This window comes from Bison bison, unplaced genomic scaffold (genome assembly GCF_000754665.1).
Source record: "Bison bison bison isolate TAMUID 2011002044 unplaced genomic scaffold, Bison_UMD1.0 scf7180017864262, whole genome shotgun sequence".
NCBI lineage: Eukaryota > Metazoa > Chordata > Mammalia > Artiodactyla > Bovidae > Bison > Bison bison.
In genome coordinates this window covers 1,865,691-1,889,139 of record NW_011494834.1, presented here as the reverse complement: position 1 = coordinate 1,889,139, position 23,449 = coordinate 1,865,691, and the positions used below count along the sequence as shown (strand labels likewise).

The 23,449-nt window shown below is 35.5% G+C and overlaps 1 protein-coding gene across 1 annotated transcript in view; it reads left to right on the top strand.

Annotated features, from left to right (window-relative positions):
* CNTN5 (contactin 5) overlaps positions 1-15,289 on the top strand; it is a 671,487-nt gene extending 656,198 nt beyond the window's left edge. The window contains exon 24 of the mRNA XM_010848232.1: positions 15,087-15,289. Within this exon, the coding sequence (XP_010846534.1) occupies positions 15,087-15,289 (203 nt within the window). The remainder of the gene's footprint in view (positions 1-15,086) is intronic.
* Positions 15,290-23,449: the final 8,160 nt, after the last annotated feature.

The following is a 23,449-nucleotide window of genomic DNA, read 5'->3' as shown; positions in this document are numbered from 1 at the left end:
GGAATTCATACCCACTGCCACCATTATTATATCAGCAAGAGAAAAACTGATTATAAGAAGGGAGATTTTACAAATTCAGAAGAAAGCAATCATTTCATTGAGTTTGTGAAAATAAAATGCAAAAAATTACATTAAAGACATAAATCTGTCATTGAAAAAATATTAGGCAATTTTTATTACAGCCTTAAATAAAAAATGTTTAATGTACATTTAATTAATGGGTAATTATGAACATTATTATTTGGGCTTCTGTGGGGGCTCAGACGTAAATAATCCACCCACAATGCAGCAGACCTAGGTTCCCCCTGCAATGCAGGAGACCCGGATTCGATCCCGGGGTCAGGAAGATACCCTGGAGAAAGGCATGGCAACCCACTCCTATATTCTTGCCTGGAGAATCCCATGGACAGAGAAGCCTGACAGGCTACAGTCCCTGGGGTCCCAAACAGACATGACTGAGTGACAAAGCATAGCACAGCACTTGAGCATTATTTATTGAGCAATCATTCTCAAGTGAAATTGTCAACTTTATGTTTCAGTTGATAATACTTAGTCCAGTCAACCCATTTCCTGAGCTTTAATAATGTTCAGTCTCCTGGTATTAGACCCATAAAACAGGAGCAACAATAGGTTTCATTCTTATCTCTTTTCTAAAACCTAAAAGCCTAAGAAGCTAAATGACCTGCTCAAGTGAAATAGTTAATTAGTTTCATATCTGAGACTAGAAATTGATTCAATGTTTTTTTTTTTTCTTTGCTTGTGTTTTGCTATGCTGAAATAGCATGGTTTTCTTTCATGGATTCTATGTGGAATTTGAGACATATACCCTACTTAACATTCTGAAAGTGAGGAGGTTTTTTTGTACAAGTGTCATGTAAGTTGATTTAACAAGCATGCAGCCACTCTCATATAAATAGAAAGAATGCTTTCATAGTTTTTATTTATTATGCATGCACACTCCAGTGAGGCTTTGCCATCAAACCTTTCTTATAGCTCACATGTGGCCATGCACTTCACAATGACCCCATTTTGTACAAGTTGAAATATATGTAACGTTGTCCAATATGTTGAATAATAGATTTTATTAGCACCTTAGCTGTAAAAATTTTCAAAGGAAAGAAGATTTGCTGCTTTGGGTATATGCATGTGTGGTTTACAAAACAAAGGTTTCTTCAGTTCTTAAATATGTCTGGAAAATAAACTGAGAGTCTATCCTGTAAGAAAAATCACACCTAGAATTCTGTTACACCCAATCTGGCCAGAGAGGATAGCTTGACAGAAGGATGATTCCAAAAATTTGTTGGTACATTTTATTATTAATCTGTCATTATGTTTTTAATTAAAGCCAATCATTTTTTAAACAGAGATAACACATAAAAGCATATCTTTCCCGTAATCCCTAACTCAATGGCTTTAAAAAAGCAACGGCAACCCACTCCAGTATTCTTGCTTGGAAAATCCCATAGGCGGAGGAGCCTGGCGGGCTGCAGTCCATGGGGTCGCTAGCAGTCGGGCATGACTGAAGTGACTTAGCAGCAGCAGCAGCAGAGCCCCAGTATCATCAGCAACACTGAGATAAACAATAGCACATACTGCATAGGAATGTTGTGAAGATCAAATAAGATAGTCTGTATAAAGGGCTTAGTACAGTACTTTGCATATAGTAAGCATTCATTAGAAATCAATCATGATGATGATATGTTCCAAGGCTTCTGGCTTGATTAACCGAAAATCTAAGAATGATACTTGGTTTGTAAATTTATGGCACTATCAAAACTACTTCACAAAAATCCATCCAAATTAGTGAGTTTAATCAGGCAGCCACCCCAATACATTAACTACATACAATGCTTTTGTCTCAAGATGAAAGTCATGTCCAAATCTTTGCACCTCTATGGACTGTAGACTGCCAGTCTCCTTTGTCCATGAGATTCTCCAGGCAAGAATACTGGAAGAGGTTGTCATTTCCTCTTCCAGGGGATCTTCCCAACCCAGGGATCAAACCAGCATCTCTTATGTCTCCTGAATTGGCAGGCAGGTTCTTTCTCAGTAGCGCCACCTGGGAAGCCCTGGCAAGAGTAATGAAAGATGCCTCTTCTTTGCTGAGTTTGGTGTGAGAATCTCAATTCAAACAAATCCAGAATTTAAGCCTGCTCACTGTAAAATCAATTAAAGATCCATACATAAATTAAATATTTTATGATTAAATTTAAAATCTTACTTCATTGAAATATAAATTCTAGTTACCACAGAATTTTGCTAATTATTTTTATTCCATTTCCTGAATTTTGCACTATAGAAATTATTTTATTCTCATACCTGGAATTTGGGATGTTTTCCATCAGTTTCTCATTGTTGAAAGTCACACTTAGATATATTTGTTTTAGATATATTTGATTGATGTTTTATATATATTTGATTATATATATTTGTCCAAGGTGACACAGGCTTTTAAAGACACTATTCCATATACACTTCTGCCCTCAGTATATCTTTTGAGAACCCCAGACAACCTCTTGTTTCCTAAACACAAGGAATGCTCTCATCGGAAACAGGATTGATATTGCATTCATCTGTCTTAACATACCTAAAAAATGAGTTTATCCTACCTCAGGCAAAGCCAAAATAATTCTGTCTATTTAATACTTCTCCTTTTCACAGGTGGGAAAATCACTAGTGCTCAGTCAGCCCTCCACACTCTCTCCATGTCTTCATCAGTAACGTTGCTTTTGGCATTGATGATTCCTTCAACTCCTTGGTGAAAACTTCAGACTTAATTTGATTTTCTTCGCTTTAGCTTGATAACTACAGTGAATAGAGTAGTAATGTAACTGGAAACTCAGGACCTTGAGAATGAGTGTTAAAAACTTGGAACTATACATGGTGCACTTATAGGAGATTGAGGGGAATATTACTTATACATCAGGTTTTTGTTGTTGTTGTTGCTTTGGTTTTTGTAAATGGAGAGGACAGTTCTTGGTCCAATAAAAATATGCAGATTGTATGTAATGAATTTTTGTAAATAAAAGTAATTTCTGTCAAATGTATTCTTTACTTTTTTAGTATGTTGGAATTTGATTTTATATCTGATGACCCTGAGTGTGTGCCATCCATTTGCTAAGTAAGTGGTCTCTAGCAGATCTGTTTCAAACACAAATACAAAACAGAATGAAAAATTCACTTAACACTCCAAGTCTACTGTTTTTAACTTTTCCTTCATCTGACTATACTAATCGACAAGCCAGCAGGAGATATGAAAAAATATTTCAATTGTGTGGTCAATTATAGGATAGTACACAAAAATTTTCCCACAAAAATATTGTATGATTGCATTATGAAATAGCAAAATTTGTCAGATGCTATTCTATATGCATCCGTAGAGCCAGTTATTAGGGTAGGGAGTAAGCCATTTATATTAGTGCAAGGTAAATAGAAAGTGAGTCCAAATGAACTGAAGTGCTATTGTTTTCATCAAGTACTATGTTATCTAGCTGAAAATATAATAAATGTTTATTTTTAATAACAAAAGATAATTTAAAGTCATTATATATACATGTATAGATGATCACTAAAGGCTGCAGATACTGACATGCTGCCAAGGGTGCTAATTTGAAAATGAATAAAAGACAGAGCTTTCCCATTCCCCCACCTATTTCCAAAAAAGGTATTGAATTAGGCCCAAGGTTTTCTTCTAACTGCAAATAACTTTAAGGACAATGAAACTTTGTTCTGCAAGTAGTTTTACATACAGATTGTCTATGGATTAAAATGGTGAAGCATAACAAATGTTGATTTTTTAAAACAATTCCATGCATTACATGCCATTAATAAAATCTTACTGACTATTAAAAAAGAGGACCTCTTGGATAAATTGATTTTTTTAAATTAAGCTGTGTGTGGAAACATGACCTCAGTACAGGGGCTCTGCTATTTCTTCTGCTTAAGAGGTAATACCCGTTTACTATTTGAGAATCAACTTGAAAATAAGTGATCTTTGGTAGGTTGTTGGAAAGCTAGGTTAAAGTTTTACATGTGATAATTTCTTACAGACATTCTAAAAAATATGAGAACAGCCAGAGTTCACATTAGACCCAAGAAGATGCCTGAAAGGATAGTTATTGCAAAGTCATATGCCAAAAGAATAGCCTGGAGAAACTACCACTTTACAGGTGTTGTTAATATGATAACAAAAGGTTGATTCCTTTTTTTTTTCTTTGTAAATTCTAAACCTGTTAATTCTCACACGTTTAATAGCAAGCAAAATGAAGCAGTATTGAGCTCAAATTGCTAGCTTTAGAGGTTAATCTTTATAAAATCAGAAGAAAGATTAGAGTTTCTGTTCTGAACATCCTCAGAGACTGGTTTCAGAGACACAGGACCACTGTCTGTGTTGCTTACTCACTCTCTTTGAGGGGAATTATGTCCAAGACACCCCTAAACAAACCAGAAGTGATTAAGAAGACTCTTTTGGTTAATAGATTATTGTAGTATATTACCACAGATGGTAGATATCCAAACCTGTGAAAAATGACAACCAAGTAGCCTTCCTTGAGCACCTCCTTTGAAGTGGGAGAGACTGGACTTTGCATATAGAGAGAATGCTAATTGTTTAGCAGGCAAATATGGGCTCTCTCAAGTATGATATAGCTTGCAGAAGCAGATTGTACATCTGAAAAATGCAGCAAAAATATTAAAGAATGGGCAATAACTTTTACTTCATATTTGATAAATCAAATCATTTTCTTCATTTTCTGTGGTGTTTCAAATGACACAGTAGACTTTAAGAACTGAGTTATAAAACAAAGCCCAGTGAAATATAATGTCAGTATATGGAAAATTCAACCTAACCAATATTTCTGACTAGCTGATAGATGGTGTATATCTGACAGAATACTTAAATGTAGAATGTCTGAGGTATTAGAGGAATCAGTGATATGGAATGGTTTCACTCAATATTCACAGAATATGTATTTTGCATCATGAAGCTATTAAAAAACAGGTTTTAAACATTTATGTACTTATTTATTACATACTGTTACTTTGTAGAAAGCAGAACATCATTTCTTATCAAGGTACATTATACTCAGTGAGCTTTTTCTTGGATGGACTAGTAACCACGCAGTCTTAAATCACTAAAGAGACTGTATTTTTGTATATTGTCAGTTGAACTATGAAGAAAAAAAGACTCCCCATTATTAAAATTTTCATGAAACTGAATGTTTTGCATACCCAAATGAAGGTACTGTGGACCCCATGTCAAACCATTAAATATATTGTATACAGTCTGTATATATATTATATATAATGGTATATACCATGTGGAAGGCACAGTCAGATAATAGTTCTGTGTACTGTTCTTGTAACATTAGATCTTTTTAATAAATAATTCTCTTTTTATTGACTTTTATCTTCTCTCCTGTCAGCTACATGAATAACATTATTTATTTTATGCAGACCACACTATGATCATGATTATGGTCGTGCTTTCACACTGAAAATATCATTATGTTAGGACTTTGCATGCTGTGATTATCTTAAACTGAAAAATCTTTATAGAGGTCCATAACAGTTCCAACCTGAAAACTGGAAGCTATGTCTAAGAATAAACCAAGCGAAGAAGAAGTACAAATGAGATAAATTCAGACTTAAACTCTTGATTTGTTTCTTCTCAAGAAGAAGACTTCATTAAATGCATTTTGTAAACAGTTTGTTAAATACACATTTCTGCTTTTATAAAGAGCATTATATCCAATCTGGGCTTCATTGGTAGCTCAACAGTAAAGAATCTGCCTGCAATGCAAGAAACCCAGGTTCAATCCCTGGGTTGGGATGATCCCCTGGAGAAGGGCATGGCAACCCACTCCAATACTCTTGCCTAGATAATCCCATGGACAGAGGAGGCTGGTGGGTTGCAGTCCATAGGATTGCTGAATTGGACACAAGTGAAGCGACTAAGCAGAAGCAGCATACCCAAATCTATACCAGGTACAATTCTGATAGACAGCTTTTATGCTCCTTCTGTTGTGCTTCCTTAGTACCATGTATACATCTCTGCTGCTGCTGCTGCTGCTGCTGAGTCGCTTCAGTCATGTCTGACTCTGTGCGACCCCATAGATGGCAGCACACCAGGCTCCCCCATCCCTGGGATTCTCCAGGCAAGGACACTGGAATGGGTGCGTACATCTCTATTATACCAATAATTTCATGATGTTGCAATGATTTGTGTATAAATGTGTCTTCTCCACTAACTAGGTTATGAAATCCTCCAAAGGAGACAAAATTATGCTCCTTTTTTGGATTTCTCTCACTAGTGTACAATATAATACCTAGCACATATCAAGTGAGTAATTGATTGGATTTAGTTCCATGCTCAACTTTAAATTTGTTTAGAATAAGCTTCCAAAAGCCTGAGCAGTCATCCAAATCACCTGGGAACTCAAATCCTGGAGACTGATTCAGTAAGTCAGAGACAGGGGAATGCTTATTTTCAAAATCTGATGAAACACAGAATGATACAGTTCTATTGAAGGGAATTTGGCAATAACTAGTAAAATTTTATATGGATTTACCCTTTGACCTAACAATCTCATGTCTAGGGATCTATTTTTAAAATAGACTACAAAAATTATGCAATTTTAGGTGAATAAACAAGGTGCAGACTGATGAACATAGGCTCTCTGTTCTGGAAGAAGTAGAAAAAATACAAACACGTATTTGCTAATATTCTTTAAAAGAAATAATGGAAGAATGAACTAAAAACTAATAAAAATTGTTACTTCCTAAAGAAGGGGAGAATGGGATATGGGCATAAATATACAAGTAAGCACTTTCTCAATGTACTTATTTCATAGTTTTAAGTTTGGAACTATATAAATGTTTTGCATTAATTTAAAAATCAAACAAAAGGAAAAAACAAAGTAAACTTCAAAAAATAAGAATAAACGGAAAATAACTAAACTAACTATATATCAATTTGATGATAAAAAACTTAAAATTTTTTCTTTGTAGGTGAATTACAACCACACAGATAAGTATTACAATTCAGTATTTTGACAGTATGGGATCGTCATGTCTCATATCATGTCTCTAACAAGACATATACAAGGACAAAACACACACACGCAAATCTTAATCTACATTCATTGGTCTTCTTGTAAGTAGCATAATTAGTATAATTGTTTTTGAACTAGTCAATATATAAATTTAATGTTAAAATTATTAAAAGATTATACTTTCAGAATTAAGAGTGGAAATACATACATACATAAAATAAAACCTGTAATTTTTGACTTAGAAATATAAGTATGAATTCACAGTTTATTTAACATTTTTCTTTAAAATGACCTGTTTATTATCTTTGTTCACTATAAAGATTTATAAGAACAATGAACACCTGTAATGGACAAATAATATAAACAATGAATAAAAAATGCACAGCTTGTGGTTTCCAAATTCTATTCATCATTAAAAGAAACTTTCTCGGAGAAATAACTGACTTAAGGTCTGAGTAGAATGTGTACAAGATGAGATTGGGACTCCTTATCATTTCTATAGAGACTATTATTTAAGTGCAGACAATCACATTCCATTAGAAAAGAGGGTAATTTGAACTCATTAAGAACAAAGACAGCAGTGTATTGAAACATGTATAATATCTAAAAATGTATTATTTCACACTAATATATGCAAAATCATTGATTATCATTGCTGGATTCAAGATTCACCATTCTAAGAACTGCTATAAAATACAAAAAGGGAAAGAATTTTTTGCCTTTCCTGTATGGACTGTTTCAGGAAAATCAAATAATTCATGAAGCATAGCTCTACTTTATAAAATAATCACAGTTAATAAATCCAAAAGGAATGATAAAATTAAAAAAGAATAAATACTCAGGCAATGTTCATCAGCAGATGTTAAAACCACTACGTAAATTGCAGATGAAGAACTTTTCAGTGTGAGTATCAGGCTGCCATCATCTGAACCCACTGATTTTAACATCATTGAGAGGAAGAGTCACAGACATTTCCTACATTCTGATGTGACAGAATAAGATGCATACAGCACTATATCTTATTTCTTTTCATAAAAGAAATTTTTGTTCTCAGAAAAAAATATATTATGCCACATGGTATGTTCTACTTTGTTTTCCAATATTTATGTAACAGTAACAATACTGAATCATATCTTTATAAAATATGTAGTGATTCGTAAATATGCAAGAATAAATTTTATATTGAAATACATTAAATGGATCAAAATAAAATTCACTTAATAGCTGATAGCTCTCACCACACAAAAATTAAACCAGTTTTAATAAGCAAATTAATTATTGCTATGTTGCCATTTCAGCATTATAGAAGAGTAACAATATCCTCTTGACCTGAATGTTAGACTATATAAAAGAAATTAGCAACCTAAATTTTATCAACATGTGATTCAGGTATAGCATGACATGAATATTCTGAGATGTCCAATTTCCTATCTTTATTGCTTCACTCTTTTCTAATTTTGAATTAAATCCATGACAGTTACCAGAAAAGTCCTACATCTGGCCAAACATCTGTGAATTCTGTGACATACTGCAGATTAACCTCTAAAAAGAAATAATAACTACTTAAAAGACCATCGCTACAATACTTTAGAAATATTCCACTGTTAAATATTATCTATGTGACATAAACTGACTCTCCAAAACCAATTTACTTCTCTCCCCAGGAATACAGCTAAACCTTATTTCCCAGCCTCTCTTTAATTTAAATATAGTCAGAAAACTGACTCTCAGCTCACGGAAAGTGGTGAAAGTTATGTGATCTGTAGCAGTATCCTAACTCATATAGCCTACGTTTTGTTTTCTATGAGTACCACCTTTCTACTAAAGCATGAATCTTTTCAGATTGAAAAAAATAAACATTGTTTAAAATTATATTTTATAGTTATCATGAGCTTCTATCTCAAACGTATTGCACGTATCTTTCCTGACAGAGTTGGTCTCACCTAATTCCAAGGCCCTGGGATGATTGTTCCACCTCAGTTGCCACCAATTCACTAACTCCCTTCATGTTCAGTCAGTTTCACTGCATGGGCCCAACCAATACTTTGACCTAAGACATCAGGTTCTACCGTTTGGTTGCCACTCTGAAAGCCAAGCCAATGAAGCATACCTCTAGGGTTCTGGTCCCTCTCACAACTTTTGTATGTAGATAAAATGTCTCAATGTGGGACATAGATTCTGACTTCCAAATTATTAGCCCCTGAAAGTTTTTGATGATGCAAAAATAAAGTGCAAAAAGTAATTGCTAGGGATGAGCACTGACAAATGGCGAATAAAAGAAGAATGAGCCACTCAGATGTACTTAATCCCCTCTTTTCTCTCCTGTGTATGCCCCAAAGCATGACTTTTTAATAAAACCTTTCTGGAGATTCCCACATGGCCACACAGATGTATTTGGCAAGGATATGTCTCCAACTAAGCTTAGAGTAAAGCAAAAACCTGAGTAAGCATTATCTTACCTTGAATCCCACTCTTTGCTGCTTCACTTTCCAGTTCCGTTACTTGTGCTACCCTAAGATTGCACCAAAATCTATCTACTAGGGAACCTGGTATGAGACAGATTCTATTATCCATTAAAGAGATCTGTGGCTCCTTGAAGAAATAGTTGATTTGTGGTCTGAGGAAAAAATTTTTACAAAATAAGCCTTCATTGTTTAGTAGGTCCAGAAAACAATGAAATTTAAAAGATGGATAGGATCATGATAAATGGATACAGAATCCATCTTGAAAATGTTTCCAGGGGAACTTGTTAAATAAATAAGTATTGAAACATGGTGAAACTCACCAGTTTGCAACCCCTAGTGAAATATTGGTTCAGACAACATTTATCAATGGGTGCTAAAATAAACCTTTGCAAGAATGGTTGGCAAAGAATTAGATGTCACACAACCAGCAGGGGAGCCTACCAATTTATTTTAGCATCATTAAAGTGGTCCAGTCTTACACTGTTGACCATTTGTTGTGATGTAACACAAAATATATAATACTTCAGTGAAGTGTTTGTGATAAAACAAAACAAAATTCTTGATTCCTGAAAGAAATCAACTTCCATTTCTAATTACCAGTTTCAACAACATAGGAAAAAAAAAATCTGTTACATGAAAATGTAACTGACCAAAGCGAGAATGTTGAATACTCTTTAGGAAAATAATGACATTCATTTCAAAGGGCAATAACATGAAGAGATAGAAGGGAAGGAATGGGTGTTCCTTGCTAAATGAGACTTAGGAAGTGAAACAAAATGCAGAGACCTCATTTGAATTATGATTCAAATAAATTCTTCCTAATAAGTGATGTTCGGAGAAGGCAATGGCAACCCACTCCAGTACTCTTGCCTGGAGAATCCCATGGACGGAGGAGCCTGGTAGGCTGCAGCCCATGTGGTCGCGAAGAGTCGGACACGACTGAGCGACTTCACTTTCACTTTCACTTTTCACTTTCATGCACTGGAGAAGGAAACGGCAACCCACTCCAGTGTTCTTGCCTGGAGAATCCCAGGGACGGAGGAGCCTGTTGGGCTGCTGTCTATGGGGTCTCATAGAGTCCGACACGACTGAAGTGATTTAGCAGCAGCAGCAGCAGCAATAAGTGATGTTTGTCTAAAAACTAGATAAAATGGAATGAATATAATTGCACTGGATAGAATATAATATACTAATTTCTGTAGATGTGACAATGTAGTTATTTTAGACAATTTTTTTAGAAAAAGATGTGATTTGACATGATGATAAGGATTTATTTATTTTATTTTATTTTTTTAAACTTTACATAATTGTAGTAGTTCTGCCAAATATCAAAATGAATCCGCCACAGGTATACATGTGTTCTCCATCCTGAACCCTCCTCCCTCCTCCCTCCCCATATCATCCCTCTGGGTCGTCCCAGTGCACTAGCCCCAAGCATCCAGTATCGTGCATCGAACCTGGACTGGCATCTCGTTTCATACATGATATTTTACATGTTTCAATGCCAAGGATTTAAATTATTTGTTCATTTAAACTGAGATGTAGTTGATATATAATATGTTAGTTTCATGTGTGAAAGTGAAAGTGAAGTCGCTCAGTTGTATCCGACTCTTTGCGACCCCATGGACTGTAGCCTACAAGGCTCCTCTGTCCATGGGATTTTCCAGGCAATGGTCCTGGAGTGGACTGCCATTTCCTTCTCCAGGGGATCTTCCCAACCCAGAGATCGAACCCAGATCTACCTCATTGTAGACAGACGCTTTACTGTCTGAACTAATGTTAGTTTCATGTGTACTATGTAACAATTTGACATTTGCATACATGATGTTAAAATGATCACCACAAGTAAGTGTGTCCCACTTGTCCCCATATGAAGTTATTACAATATTTTTGACCATATACCTTATGCTATATACTACAACCCCATGACTGATTTATTAAATAACTGAGGTTTGTAGCACTTCATTCCTTTCACCTATATGACAAAACCCCAACAAACTCTCCCTTCTGTCTATCACACATTTGTTCTCTGTATCTATGAGTCTATTTTTGTTTTATTTTGTTTATTGGTTTGTTTTGCTATTATAATTGCATATATAAGTGAGATTATGTGGTATTTGTCTTTTTTGGCCTGACATTTCACTTAGCATAACACTGTCTAAATTTATCCACATTATCACAAATGGAAATTTTCCTTTTTATGGCTGAGTAATATGTCATTGTATAAATATACCACATCATCCTTATCCATTTGTCTACTGATGGACATAAAGGTTGTTTCTATATCTTGTCTTTGGAACATATATACCTTTTAAAATTAGTGTTTTTGTTATTTTGGGTAAATATCCAGAAGTAAAATTAATGCATCATATAGCAGTTCTATATATTTTCAATTTTTTTAGAAACCTTCATACTGTCTTCTCTCACGGCTGCACCAATTGTAATATCACCACCAGTACACAAAGATTCCCTTTTCTCCACAACCTCATCAATACTTGTTATCTGTCATCTTTTAGATGATGTCCACTCTGAAAGGTGTAAGGTGGTACCTCATTGTGGTTTGGATTTTCATTTCCCTCATGATCAGTAATATTTTGCATTTTTTTCATGTGTCTGTTGGCTATCTGTATATTTTCTTTAGAAAAATGTCTATCCATGTACTCTCCCATTTTAACTCTGGTTGTTTTATTTGATATTGAGTTATATAAACTCTTTGTATATTTTGTATATTAACACCTTATTAGACATACTGCTTGTGAATATATTCCTCCATTCAGTAGGTGGCATTTTTGTTTGGTTGATAGTTTCATTCATTATGTAAAAACGTTTTTAGATTGAAGTAATCACTTTAGTTGTTTTTCCTTTTGCTTTCTTTGTCATAGGAGACATATCCAAAAAATACTATTGCTATGACTGATGTCAAAGACACATTTTTTGTCAAGATTAATGGTTTCATGTCTTACATTTAAGTGTCTAATCCATTTTGAGTTTATTAGTATACATATTCTGAGAAAGCAGTACACTTTGATTCTTTTATATGTAGCTGTCCAGTTTTCCCAACACCACTTATTGAAAAGGCTCCCTTTTTCCATTGTATATCCTTGCCTCATTTTTCATAGATTAATTTACTACATGTGCATCAGTTTATTTCTGCAGTCTCTATTTTGTTCCACTCACCTATTTGTCTATTTTTTTTGTCAAGAAAGTACTCTTTTCATTGCTGTAGATTTTCAGTATATTTTAAAATCAAAAAGCATGATATCCCAGCTTTTATTTCTTTCTCAAGACTGCATTGGCTATCAGGGTCTTTTGTGTTTCCATACAAATTTAGAATTATTTTTTTCTACTTCTGTGAAAATGGCAAGCCAAATTCAACAGAACATTAAGGGAATCATCATGATTAAGTGGGCTTTATATCTGGGATGCAAGCATGGTCCAACATATGCAAATTAGTAAAAGTGATATACCACATTAATATATTAATATAACACAAGTTAAATATGTCTGATAATCTCAATAGTTGTATAGAAATCATTTGACAAAATTTAACCTCTTTTCAGGATTAAAAACTCTCAATAAGTTGGTTATAAAAAGGAAGGCCACACCTCAATATATAAAAGACCACATATGAAGATCCAACATCTAACATCATATTAAATTGTCAAATATTAAAAGCTTTTATTCTAAAAAGAGGCATAATATAAGGATGCTCATTCTCATCACTCATATTTAACATAGCATTGGAAGTTTTAGCAAGATTATTCAGGGGGGAAAAAAGCAAGAAAGAAATGACCCTCAAATTGGAAAGGAAGAAGTCAAATTGATTTTTTTGGCAGACAATATGATCTCATGTATAGAAAATCCTAAAGACTACACAGACCCACACAAACATACAAGCTATTAGAACTAATCAATGAGTTCAATAAAACTTCAAAATACAATATTAGTATATGAAATAAAGAAAACTATTTCATTTACAATAACATCTAAACCAATAAAAATACTTAGACAATCACATGTAGAAGAATAAAATTGGACTCATATCTTATATCACCCATAAAAATTAACTATGAAGTGTATTAAAGATTTAAACAAAATATGAAACCATACAACTAGAAGAAATCTTAGGAGAAAAAACTCCTTAACGTTGTTCTTCATGACAATATTTTGGCTACAACAGCAAAAGTACAAGCAACAGAAGCAAAAATTAAAAGTGGAACTATATCAAACTAAAAAATATTCTTTAAAACAAAGAAATTATTGATAAAATAAAAAAGAAATCTACAAAACAGGAGACATGCACAAACCAACTCTCTGCTAAGGAGTTAATATTCAAGTTACATAAGGAATTTATTATTTAATAGCAAAACAACAAATAATTCAATTAAAAATAGCAGAGGACTTGAAGAGACATTTTCCAAAGAAGATATACAAATGGCCAAAAGTTACCTGAGAAGATGCTCAACATCATCAGGGAAGTATAAATTAAACAAAAATAAGAAATGTCCTCAAATGTATTGAATGGCTATCTTTAAAAAGACAGGAGATAACAAGTTTTGATGAGGATGTAGAGAAAAAGAACCCTTGTACGTTGTTAGTAGAAATGTAAATTGGTATAGCCACTATGAAAAAAGTATGAAGAGTCCTCAAAAAAGTGAAAGTAGAATTACAATATGATCCAGAAACCCCCCTTCTGGGTATATATCTAAAGGAAACGAGATCAGCATTTCAGGGGGGTGGAGTCAAGATGGTGGGTTAGGAGGACATAGAGATCGCATCTCCTCACAATTAGATCAAGAATACTTCAGAACAATTCTCACAAAGCATGTACTGAAAACAAGTGAAGGGCCTTGGACACCTAAGGGAACAAGAAAAATCACTGCACAACTGGGTAGCATATAAGAAAGAAGAAAAGGGGGAAGAAAACTGGAAAAAGGACAGATCAGTGCCCCTGAGGGGGTTCTGAAGGAAAGGAGACGTTACACATTCAGAAAATCCCACTCATGCAAGGGGGTCAGTGGGGACAGTAAGGAGTCTTTGGGGTTCCTGGTCATAGTGAAATGCAGCAACCAGACTGTTGAAGGCAGGAGAGAGTAAGACCTATGCACAGATTCCGTGACCCAGCCTGAACGGTGTGTCTGCTAGTGAGGAAGAGAGCTGAGTAGTGAACTAAGGGAGGGGTCGGCTGTTGGTGGTGAGGAGAAGCAGCAGAAGAGAAGTACTCCATAGCCAGGAAGGTTAACAGAGGAAGCCAGGGCCAACATGGAAACAAGGAGCCATTGTTGACTGGTGCGCAAAGGGCAGGGTCCCATTGCAAAGCCCCTCTCCACCCACTGGCCTAGCCACCTTGGGCAATAGTAGGTATGCATACATGAGCAGGATTATCTGCCCCTCAAGTTAGGGTATCCCCTACCCATTCAGACTCTAGTGAGCTTGCGAGGGCCCTGAACCTGAAAGCCACCTAGGGTCATACAGGTCCCAGGCTTGAGCCCTGCTTCTGCCAAAGCCTCTTCTGGCCATTCAGTCCAGGTGGACCTGAACACCACCCCCCGCCCCAAATTCTCCATAGACCAGTGGGTACAAATGGCTCACGTGTTGCCCCTGACAAAGCCTGTTCTGACCACACGGGTCCAGGCTGTGCAAACATCACCCCCTCCAAAGCCTCCTCTGGCTAAGCTGTCCCCTGCTGACACATCATCTCCAAAGCCTACACCTGAGCTGGACCGCATGGACACAAATGCTCTGGACCAGCTTCAGAATTACATTCTTTAGTGTCTGAACCACTAGGGAAATCCTGGTGAAAGGAACATACACAGAGATAGGGCTGACACAGCAGATACACAGACCTATCTGGAAGTCTTGGAGGTCTTCCTGGGGAGGCCAAGGTTGGCAGTAGCCCACCATGAAGGCAAGATAGTAGAGGTATCAGGAAATTTTTTTAATTTTCAATTTATTTTATTTTTAGGGTGTGGTGTTTTGTTGTTGTTGTTGTTTTCATGTTTTTTCTAATTTTGTCTTCTAATTTCATTTTATTTTTTAGTTATTCTCAATTTTGTCATCTAATTTTTTTTTTCCTTTTTGGTTTTTTATTTTTGTTGCTGTCATTTGTTCTTTTGATTTTTTTGTGTTGTTTGTTTTCATTTTGTTTTTATTTTGCTGTGCTTTTTTCTTTTTTTTTTCTTTTTGTTTTTCTTATTGCTATTGTAATTTTTGTTGTTTCTTCTTTTAGTTTCTTTTATTTCTCTTTTATGTTTTGTCTTCTGCTTAGGTTAGTTATGTTTTTATTATTGATTTTTAGTTTGGGCTCACTTGTTTGTTTGGGTGTCTTGTTTTTTTGCTTTCTTTGTTGTTATTGTTGTTAGCTTCCTGATTTTATTTTTTTCTTTTGCTTGGATTTGTTTTATTATTTGTCTTGGGTGTTATTTGTCTGTTTAATGGGGTTTTTTGTTTATGTGTTTGTTTCTTTTTATTTTTCTTTATTCTTATTTTTATTATTTGCCTTGAGCTTTGTGGTGTTTGTGTGGGTTTTGTTTGTTTGTTTTGGTTTATTTGCTCTGCTGTATGACTTGCCATTTCATGCTTCCCAGGCAGGGGGTCAGGCCTAAGCACCAGTGGTAGGAGTGCTGAATACAAGTCACGATACTACCAGAAAATTTCAGGCCCCAGGGAAAATTAATCAGTGTGAGCTCTCCCAGAGGTCCTCATCTTAGCCCCAAGATCCAACTCCACCCAATTGCCTGCAAGGCCCTGTTCTGAACACCTCAGACCAGACAACCAGCAAAACAGAAACATAGCCTCACCTATCAACAAAAGTGAGATAACAGAGAAATATGTTCCAGAGGAATGAACAAAGTAAAAACCTAAAAGACCAAATAAATGACAAGGAAAGAGGCAACCTACATGAAAAAGAATTCAGGTAATAGTAAAGATGATCTAAAATCTTGGAAATAGAATGGAGGTACAGATCAAGAGAATATAAGAAATGTTTAACAAGTATCTAGAAGAACTAAAGAACAAACAGTAATGAACAACATAATAACTAAAATGACAAGTATAGTCAAAGGAATCAATAGCAGGATAACTAAGAGAGAAAAATCAATAAGTGAGCTGAAAGATAGAACAGTGGAAATAAATGCCAAGGAGAAGAATAAGCACAAAAAAATGAAAAGAAACAAGGACAGTCTCAGAGACCTCTGAGAAAATGTTAAACAAAACCACATTTGAATTATAGGTCTCCCAGAAAAAGAAGAGAAATAGAAAGGATCTGAGAAAATATTTGAAGATTATACCATTGAGAACTTCCCTAACATGTGACAGGAAATGGCTGACCAAGCCCAGGAAGTGTAGATAGTCCCATAGAGGATAAACCCAAGGAGGAATATGCCAATGTACATATCAATCAAACTAACAAAAATTAAATACAAAGAAAAAATATTAAAAGCAGCAGGAGAAAATCAGCAAATAATATACAAATAAATCTTTATAAGGTTATCATCTAATTTTTCAGCAGAAACTTTGCAGGTCAGAAGGGAGTGGTGGGATATATTTAGTGATGAAAGAGGAAAGCTTACAACCAAAATTACTCTACCCAGAAAGGTTCTCATTCAGGCTCAATGGAGAAATTGAAAGATTTACAAACAAGCAAATCTAAGAGAATTCAGCACCACCAAACAAGCTTTACAACAAATACTAAAGGAACTTCTCTACATAGGAAACACCACAGAAGAAAAAGACCCACAAAAACAAACCCCAAACAATTAAGGAAATGGTGTTACAAACACACATACTGTTAATTATCTTAAATATAAATGTATTAAATGTTCCAACCAAAGACAGAGACTGGCTGAATGGATACAGAAACAAGACCTGTATACATGCTATCTATAAGAGACCCACTTCAAACCTAGGGACACATATATAAACTGAAAGTAAGGAAGTAGAAAACGATATACCATGCAAATAGAAATCAAAAGAAAGCTGGAGTAGCAATACTCATAAAAGACAAAATAGACTTTAAAATAAAGACTATTACAAGAGACAAGAAGGGAAACTACATAATGATCAAGATATCAATTTAAAAAATACAATAATTATAAATATTTATGCACCCAATATAGCAGAACCTCAATATAAGGGCAAATCATAACAAAAAAGGGATATTGACAATAAAACAATAATAGTGGAGAACTTGAACATCCCACTATACCAATGAACAGCTAATCCAGACAGAAAATTAATAAGAAGACGTAAATCTTTAATGACACATTAAACCAGATAGACTTCCTTGATATTTACAGGACATTCTGGCTTCCAAGGTATCTCAAAGGTAAATAATCCACTTTCCAATTCAGAAAAGGCTGAAAATGTGGGTTTGATCCCTGCATAAGGAAGATCCTCTGGAGGTGGAAATGGCAACTCACTCCAGTATTCTTGACTTAAAAATTCCATGGACAGAGGAGCCTGGTGTGATATAGACCATGGGATCACAACGAATCAGACATGAGTGAGCAACTGAGCATACACACACGTGAACATAGGTCACTCCATCTGAAAGCAGCAGAATATCTTTATTCTCAAATAAAGCATTCTCCAGGATAGATCACATTTTTGCCACAATTCAAGCCTCAGTAAATTTGAGAAAATTGCAGTAATATCAAGTATCTTTTCTGCCACAGGGCTATGAGATTAGAAATCAATTACAGGAGGGGAAAAAAACACAAACACAGGGAAGCTAAACAGTATGCTACTAAATAAAAAGAGAATAACTGAAGAAATCAAAGAGAAAATATCTAGAAACAAATGACAAGAAAACATAATGACCCAAAACCAATCGGATGCAGCAAAAGCAGTTTGAAGAAGGAATTTTACAGCAATACAATCCTACCTCAAGAAACAAGAAAAATCTCAAATAAAAACCAAACCTTACACCTAAAGCAACTAGAGAAAGAAAAACAGCAAAAAAAACAAACAAACAAACAAAAAAAAAAAACTGAAGTTAATAGAAGGAAATAAATCACAAAGATTAGAGAAAAAATAAATGAAATAGAAATGAAAGAAAACAATAACAAATATCAGTGAAACTAAAAGCTGGTTCTTCAAGAAGATAAAGAAAATTCATGAATCTTTGTCAGACTCATCAAAAAAGGGAGATGTCTAAAATCAATAAAATTGGAAATGAAAAAGGAGAAGTTACAACTGACACTGCAGAAATACGAAGGATCATAAGAGACTACTATAAACAATTGTATGTCAAAACAATGGATAATCTGGAAGAAATGTACAAATTCTTAGAAAGTTACACCTTTCCAACAATAAACCAGGAAGAAGTAGAAAATATGAACAGATAAATCAAGAATACTGAAATTGAAACTGTGATTTAAAACCTTCCAATAAGCAAAAGTCCAGGACCAGATGGATTCACAGGTGAATTCTATGAAACATTTAGAGAAGAGCTAATACAAATCCTTCTTAAATTCTTCCAAAAATTGCAAAGGAAATAACACTCCCAAGCTCATTCTATAAGGCCACAATCACCACGATACAAAAACTTATCAAAGTTAGAGACTAATACCACTCATGAACATAGATCCAAAAATCCTCAACAAAATGCTAACAAAGAAAATCCGATAACACATTAAAAGGATTATACACCTTGATCAAGTGGGATTCATCCCTAAGATGAAATGATTCTTCACTATATGCAAATCAATGTGGTACATCATATTAACGAATTGAGAAAAAAAATATGATCATCTCAATAGATGCAGAAAAAGTTTCTGACAAAATTCAACACCCATTTATGACAAAAACTTTCCAAAAAGTGGGCCAAGAGGAAAATTACCTCAACATACTGAGAGAGTCAATTCTTAGGTCCATATAATTAAAACTATGTTTTTTTCCATAGTCATGTATAGATGTGAGAGTTGGACCATAAAGAAGGCTGAGCACCAAAGAATTGATGCTTTTGAACTATGGTGTTGGAGAAAACTCTTGAGAGTCCCTTGGAGTGCAAGGAGATCCAACCAGTCCCTCATAAAAGAAACCAGTCCTGAATATTCATTGGAAGGACTGATGCTGAAGCTGAAACTTCAATACTTTGGCCACCTGATGCAAAGAACTGACTCACTGGAAAAGACCAGGATGCTGTGAAAGATTGAAAGCAGGAGGAGAAGGGGTTGACAGAGGATGAGATGATTGGGTGGCATTACCAACTCAAAGGACATGAGTTTGAGCAGACTCTGGGACATAGTGAAGGACATGGAAGTCTGGCGTGCTGCAGTCCATGGAGTCGCAAAGAGTTGGACTCGACTTAGTGACTGAATAGCAACAGCAACAAAAGACGATAGGAGGAAATAGCAAATAAGACTTAGAAGGAAGAATCACTTATGTAGATCCCAAGGGCTCTAAAGGGGAAACAAAATATTAAGGATGGGTGATTAGGTAAAGTGGTGAAAAGCTTGATATTTCATTTCCAGGTATTAAAAACTTAATCACTGAGTTATACTGTGTTAATTTTTTTATAAGTCATGAGTTTAACTGATGTTTATTTTCTGACCTACTATATGCGTGCATGCTCATTCATGTCCGACTCTTTTGCTATCTCATGATCTGTGGCCCTTCAGCTCCTCTGTCCATGGGATTTTCCCAGAAAGAATACTAGAGAGGATTGCCATTTCCTTCTCCAGGAGGTCTTCCAGACCCAGGGATCAAACCCTCATCACCTGTGTTTCCGGCATTGCAGGTGGATGCTTTACCTCTGAGATGCTACCCTTCCATTAAATTATTTTGCACTGGAGTCAAATTTCAGTAGGGCATAGCTATGCAAATCTAATTTGGGAATTATCACACTGTTCTGTTGGTATATGTGTCTATCCCTATGTCAACACCATACTCTTGATTGTTGTAGCTCTATGATCAGATTAATTCTTCCCACTTTAATCTTCTTTTCAAAATTATTTTAGCTATTATATTGCCTAAACATTTCCAGGTAAATTTTAAAATAATGTGGTCTACATTTGCAACATATATGATTGGGGATTGATACAACTTTGATCTAGGAATTGAGCTCTGGGTTTCCCTATATCCTTTTAAAGAGAATATAAATATGTATTATGTTTAGTATCTCATTCCATGGACACAAAATGTCTCTTTATTTCTTTAGATGCTTTTTGATTTATTTAATTAGTGTTTTGTAGTTTATAGTATACAAGTCACATACATGTTGGGTTAACACCTAAGTTTTCATTTATTTGAGTGGTAGTGCATTTTTAAGTTCAGTGTCCACATATTCCACTGAAGTATCTAAAAATACAATTGATTTCTGTACTACATATATCCTTAATCCTGAAATATTTCTCAACTCACTTATTCTTAAGAACTTTTTTAGAGATTCATTGGGTTTTATCAATGTAGACAATCATGTCATTTGTAAATAGGGATAGTAAAATACTGTGTACTTATTTATTACATAAATAAATGTTTAAAGTCCTTTTTTATATAAATTTTGAAAACATATATCAACTTGAGGGAGGAGGCCCTATATAGTTACTTATTTAATGCACAATATTTCAGAAAAAAAAGAAGAAAAGAAAACACCAGTGAAACTAAAACTCTTTGAAAAGATAAATAAAATATTAAACCTTTAACCAGACTCATCAAGAAAAAAGGGAGAGGCCAAATCAATGAAACCAGAAATGAAAAATAAGTTACAACAGACACTACAGAAATACAAAAAAACATAACATACTACTACAGGTAACTATATACCAATAAAATTGACAATCTATAAGAAATAGACAAATTTTTAGAAAGGTACCAAGACTGAACCAGGCAGAAATATAAAATATAAACAGATCAGTTACTGGTACTAAAATTGAATCAGTAACTTTAAAACTCCTAACAAACAAAAATCAAGGACCAGATGGCTTCACAGGTGAATTCTATGAAACATTTAAAGAGAAATAACACCTATCTCTCTCAAAATATTTCAAAAATTTGCAGAGAAAGGAATACTTCCAAACTCATTCTGTGAGGTCACCACCACCTTAATACCAAGCCTAGACAAAAATACCATGCAAAAAAAAGGAAATTACAGACAAATATCACTGTTGAACACAGACACAAAAACCCTTAACAAAATACTATCAAATCAACTCCAACAACACTTTAGATGTTAAAATTCTGAAAGCATTTACTTTAAGATGAGGAGCAAGGCAAGGATGCTCACTGTTGCCACCTTCATTCAACATAGTTTTTGAAATCTTAGTCATAGTACATAAAGAAGTAAAAGAAATACAAACAATCCAAATTGAAAAAGAAGTAAAACTGCCACTGTTTTTATATGACATGCTGTTATATATAGAAAACCCTAAAGATGCTACCAGAAAATTACTGGATCTCATCAATGAATTCAGTAAAGTTTCTGGATAAAAAATTAACATATAGAAATAAGTTGCATTTCTACACACTAACAGAATATTAGAAATAGAAATTAAGGGGAGGTGGTCCTAAGATGGTGGAGGAATAGGATGGGTAGACCACTTTCTCCCCCACAAATTCATCAAAAGAACATTTAAACGCGGAGTAAAATCCACAAAACAACTTCTGAATGCCGGCAGAAGACATCAGGCACTCAGAAAAGCAGCCCATTGTCTTCGAAAGGAGGGAGGAAAAATATAAAAGACAAACAAAGAGACAAAAGAGGTAGGGACGGAGCTCCGTCCCAGGAAGGGAGTCTTAAAAAGAGAGAAGTTTTCAAACACCAGGAAACACTCTCACTGCTGAGTCTATGTTGAGCCTTGGAAACACAGAGGGCAACATAATAGGGAGGAAAAATAAGTAAATAATTAAAACCCACAGATTACAAGCCCAACGGTAACTCCCCCAGCAGAGAAGCAGCGCAGACTCCTGTGCCCACCACTAACAAGCTGGGGCTGGGCAGGGAGGCACGGGCTGCATTGCTTAGAGTAAAGATCAGGCCTGAATGCCGCGAGGGTAATCAGAGCGAACTAATTTGGGCTAGCAAACCAGACTGGGGGATAGCTATCACGTGAAAAGCCCCAAGACACCGCCAGGCCCACACACAGAACAAAGGGCAGAACAGAACCAGCTGGCTTCAGAACATCCCCCTCCGATGACAGGCAGCCAGAGCTGGAAGGGGGCAATCGCAGCCCCAGAGAGACATTATCTACCAAACTGCAAGCAGGCTTCTTTGCTTACTAAGACTTCTTGGGGTTCTAGACAGTTATCTGCCTGAGAAGGTGCGCCGATTGTACACCCAGAACACCGAGCGGCAGGGACGGGAAAGGCGATAAGTCTCAGTGACCACGCTGGCCAAACATCTCATCACCCAAGCTGCTCGGAACTGAGAAGGGCACAAAACTCAGACCCAACGGATTCTGCACCTCTGAGGACTACCTGAGTGCCTAAACCTGAGCAGTTTAGACCTGGGAGGTGCATGCAGCCCAGGGCTGGCCTTGGACGGTTCCCGGCAGAGTAACCTAGAGCCTGAGCTGTGTGGGCAGGGAGGGTGCACGCATCATGAGTGGGGGCAGGCCCAGTGTGGCTGAAACACTGGGAGCACATGCCAGTGTTTTTTGTTTGCAGCATCCCTCCCTCCCCACAGCACGACTGAACAAGTGAGCCTAAAAAAGTGTCCACCACCTCCCCCTTGTGTCAAGGCAGAAATCAGACACTGAAGAGACCAGCAAACAGGAGCTAAAACCGAGGGAACTGCCTTGGAAGTGACAAGTGCAATAGATTAAAACCCTGTAGTTAGTACTGACTACATGGGAAGGGGCCTATAGATCTTGAGAAATATAAGCTGGACCAAGAAACTATCCGAAAATGAACTGACCCCACACTGCCCACAACACCAGAGAAAGTCCTAGATATATTTTTACTATTTTTACAATCATTCTTTTCTTTTTTCTT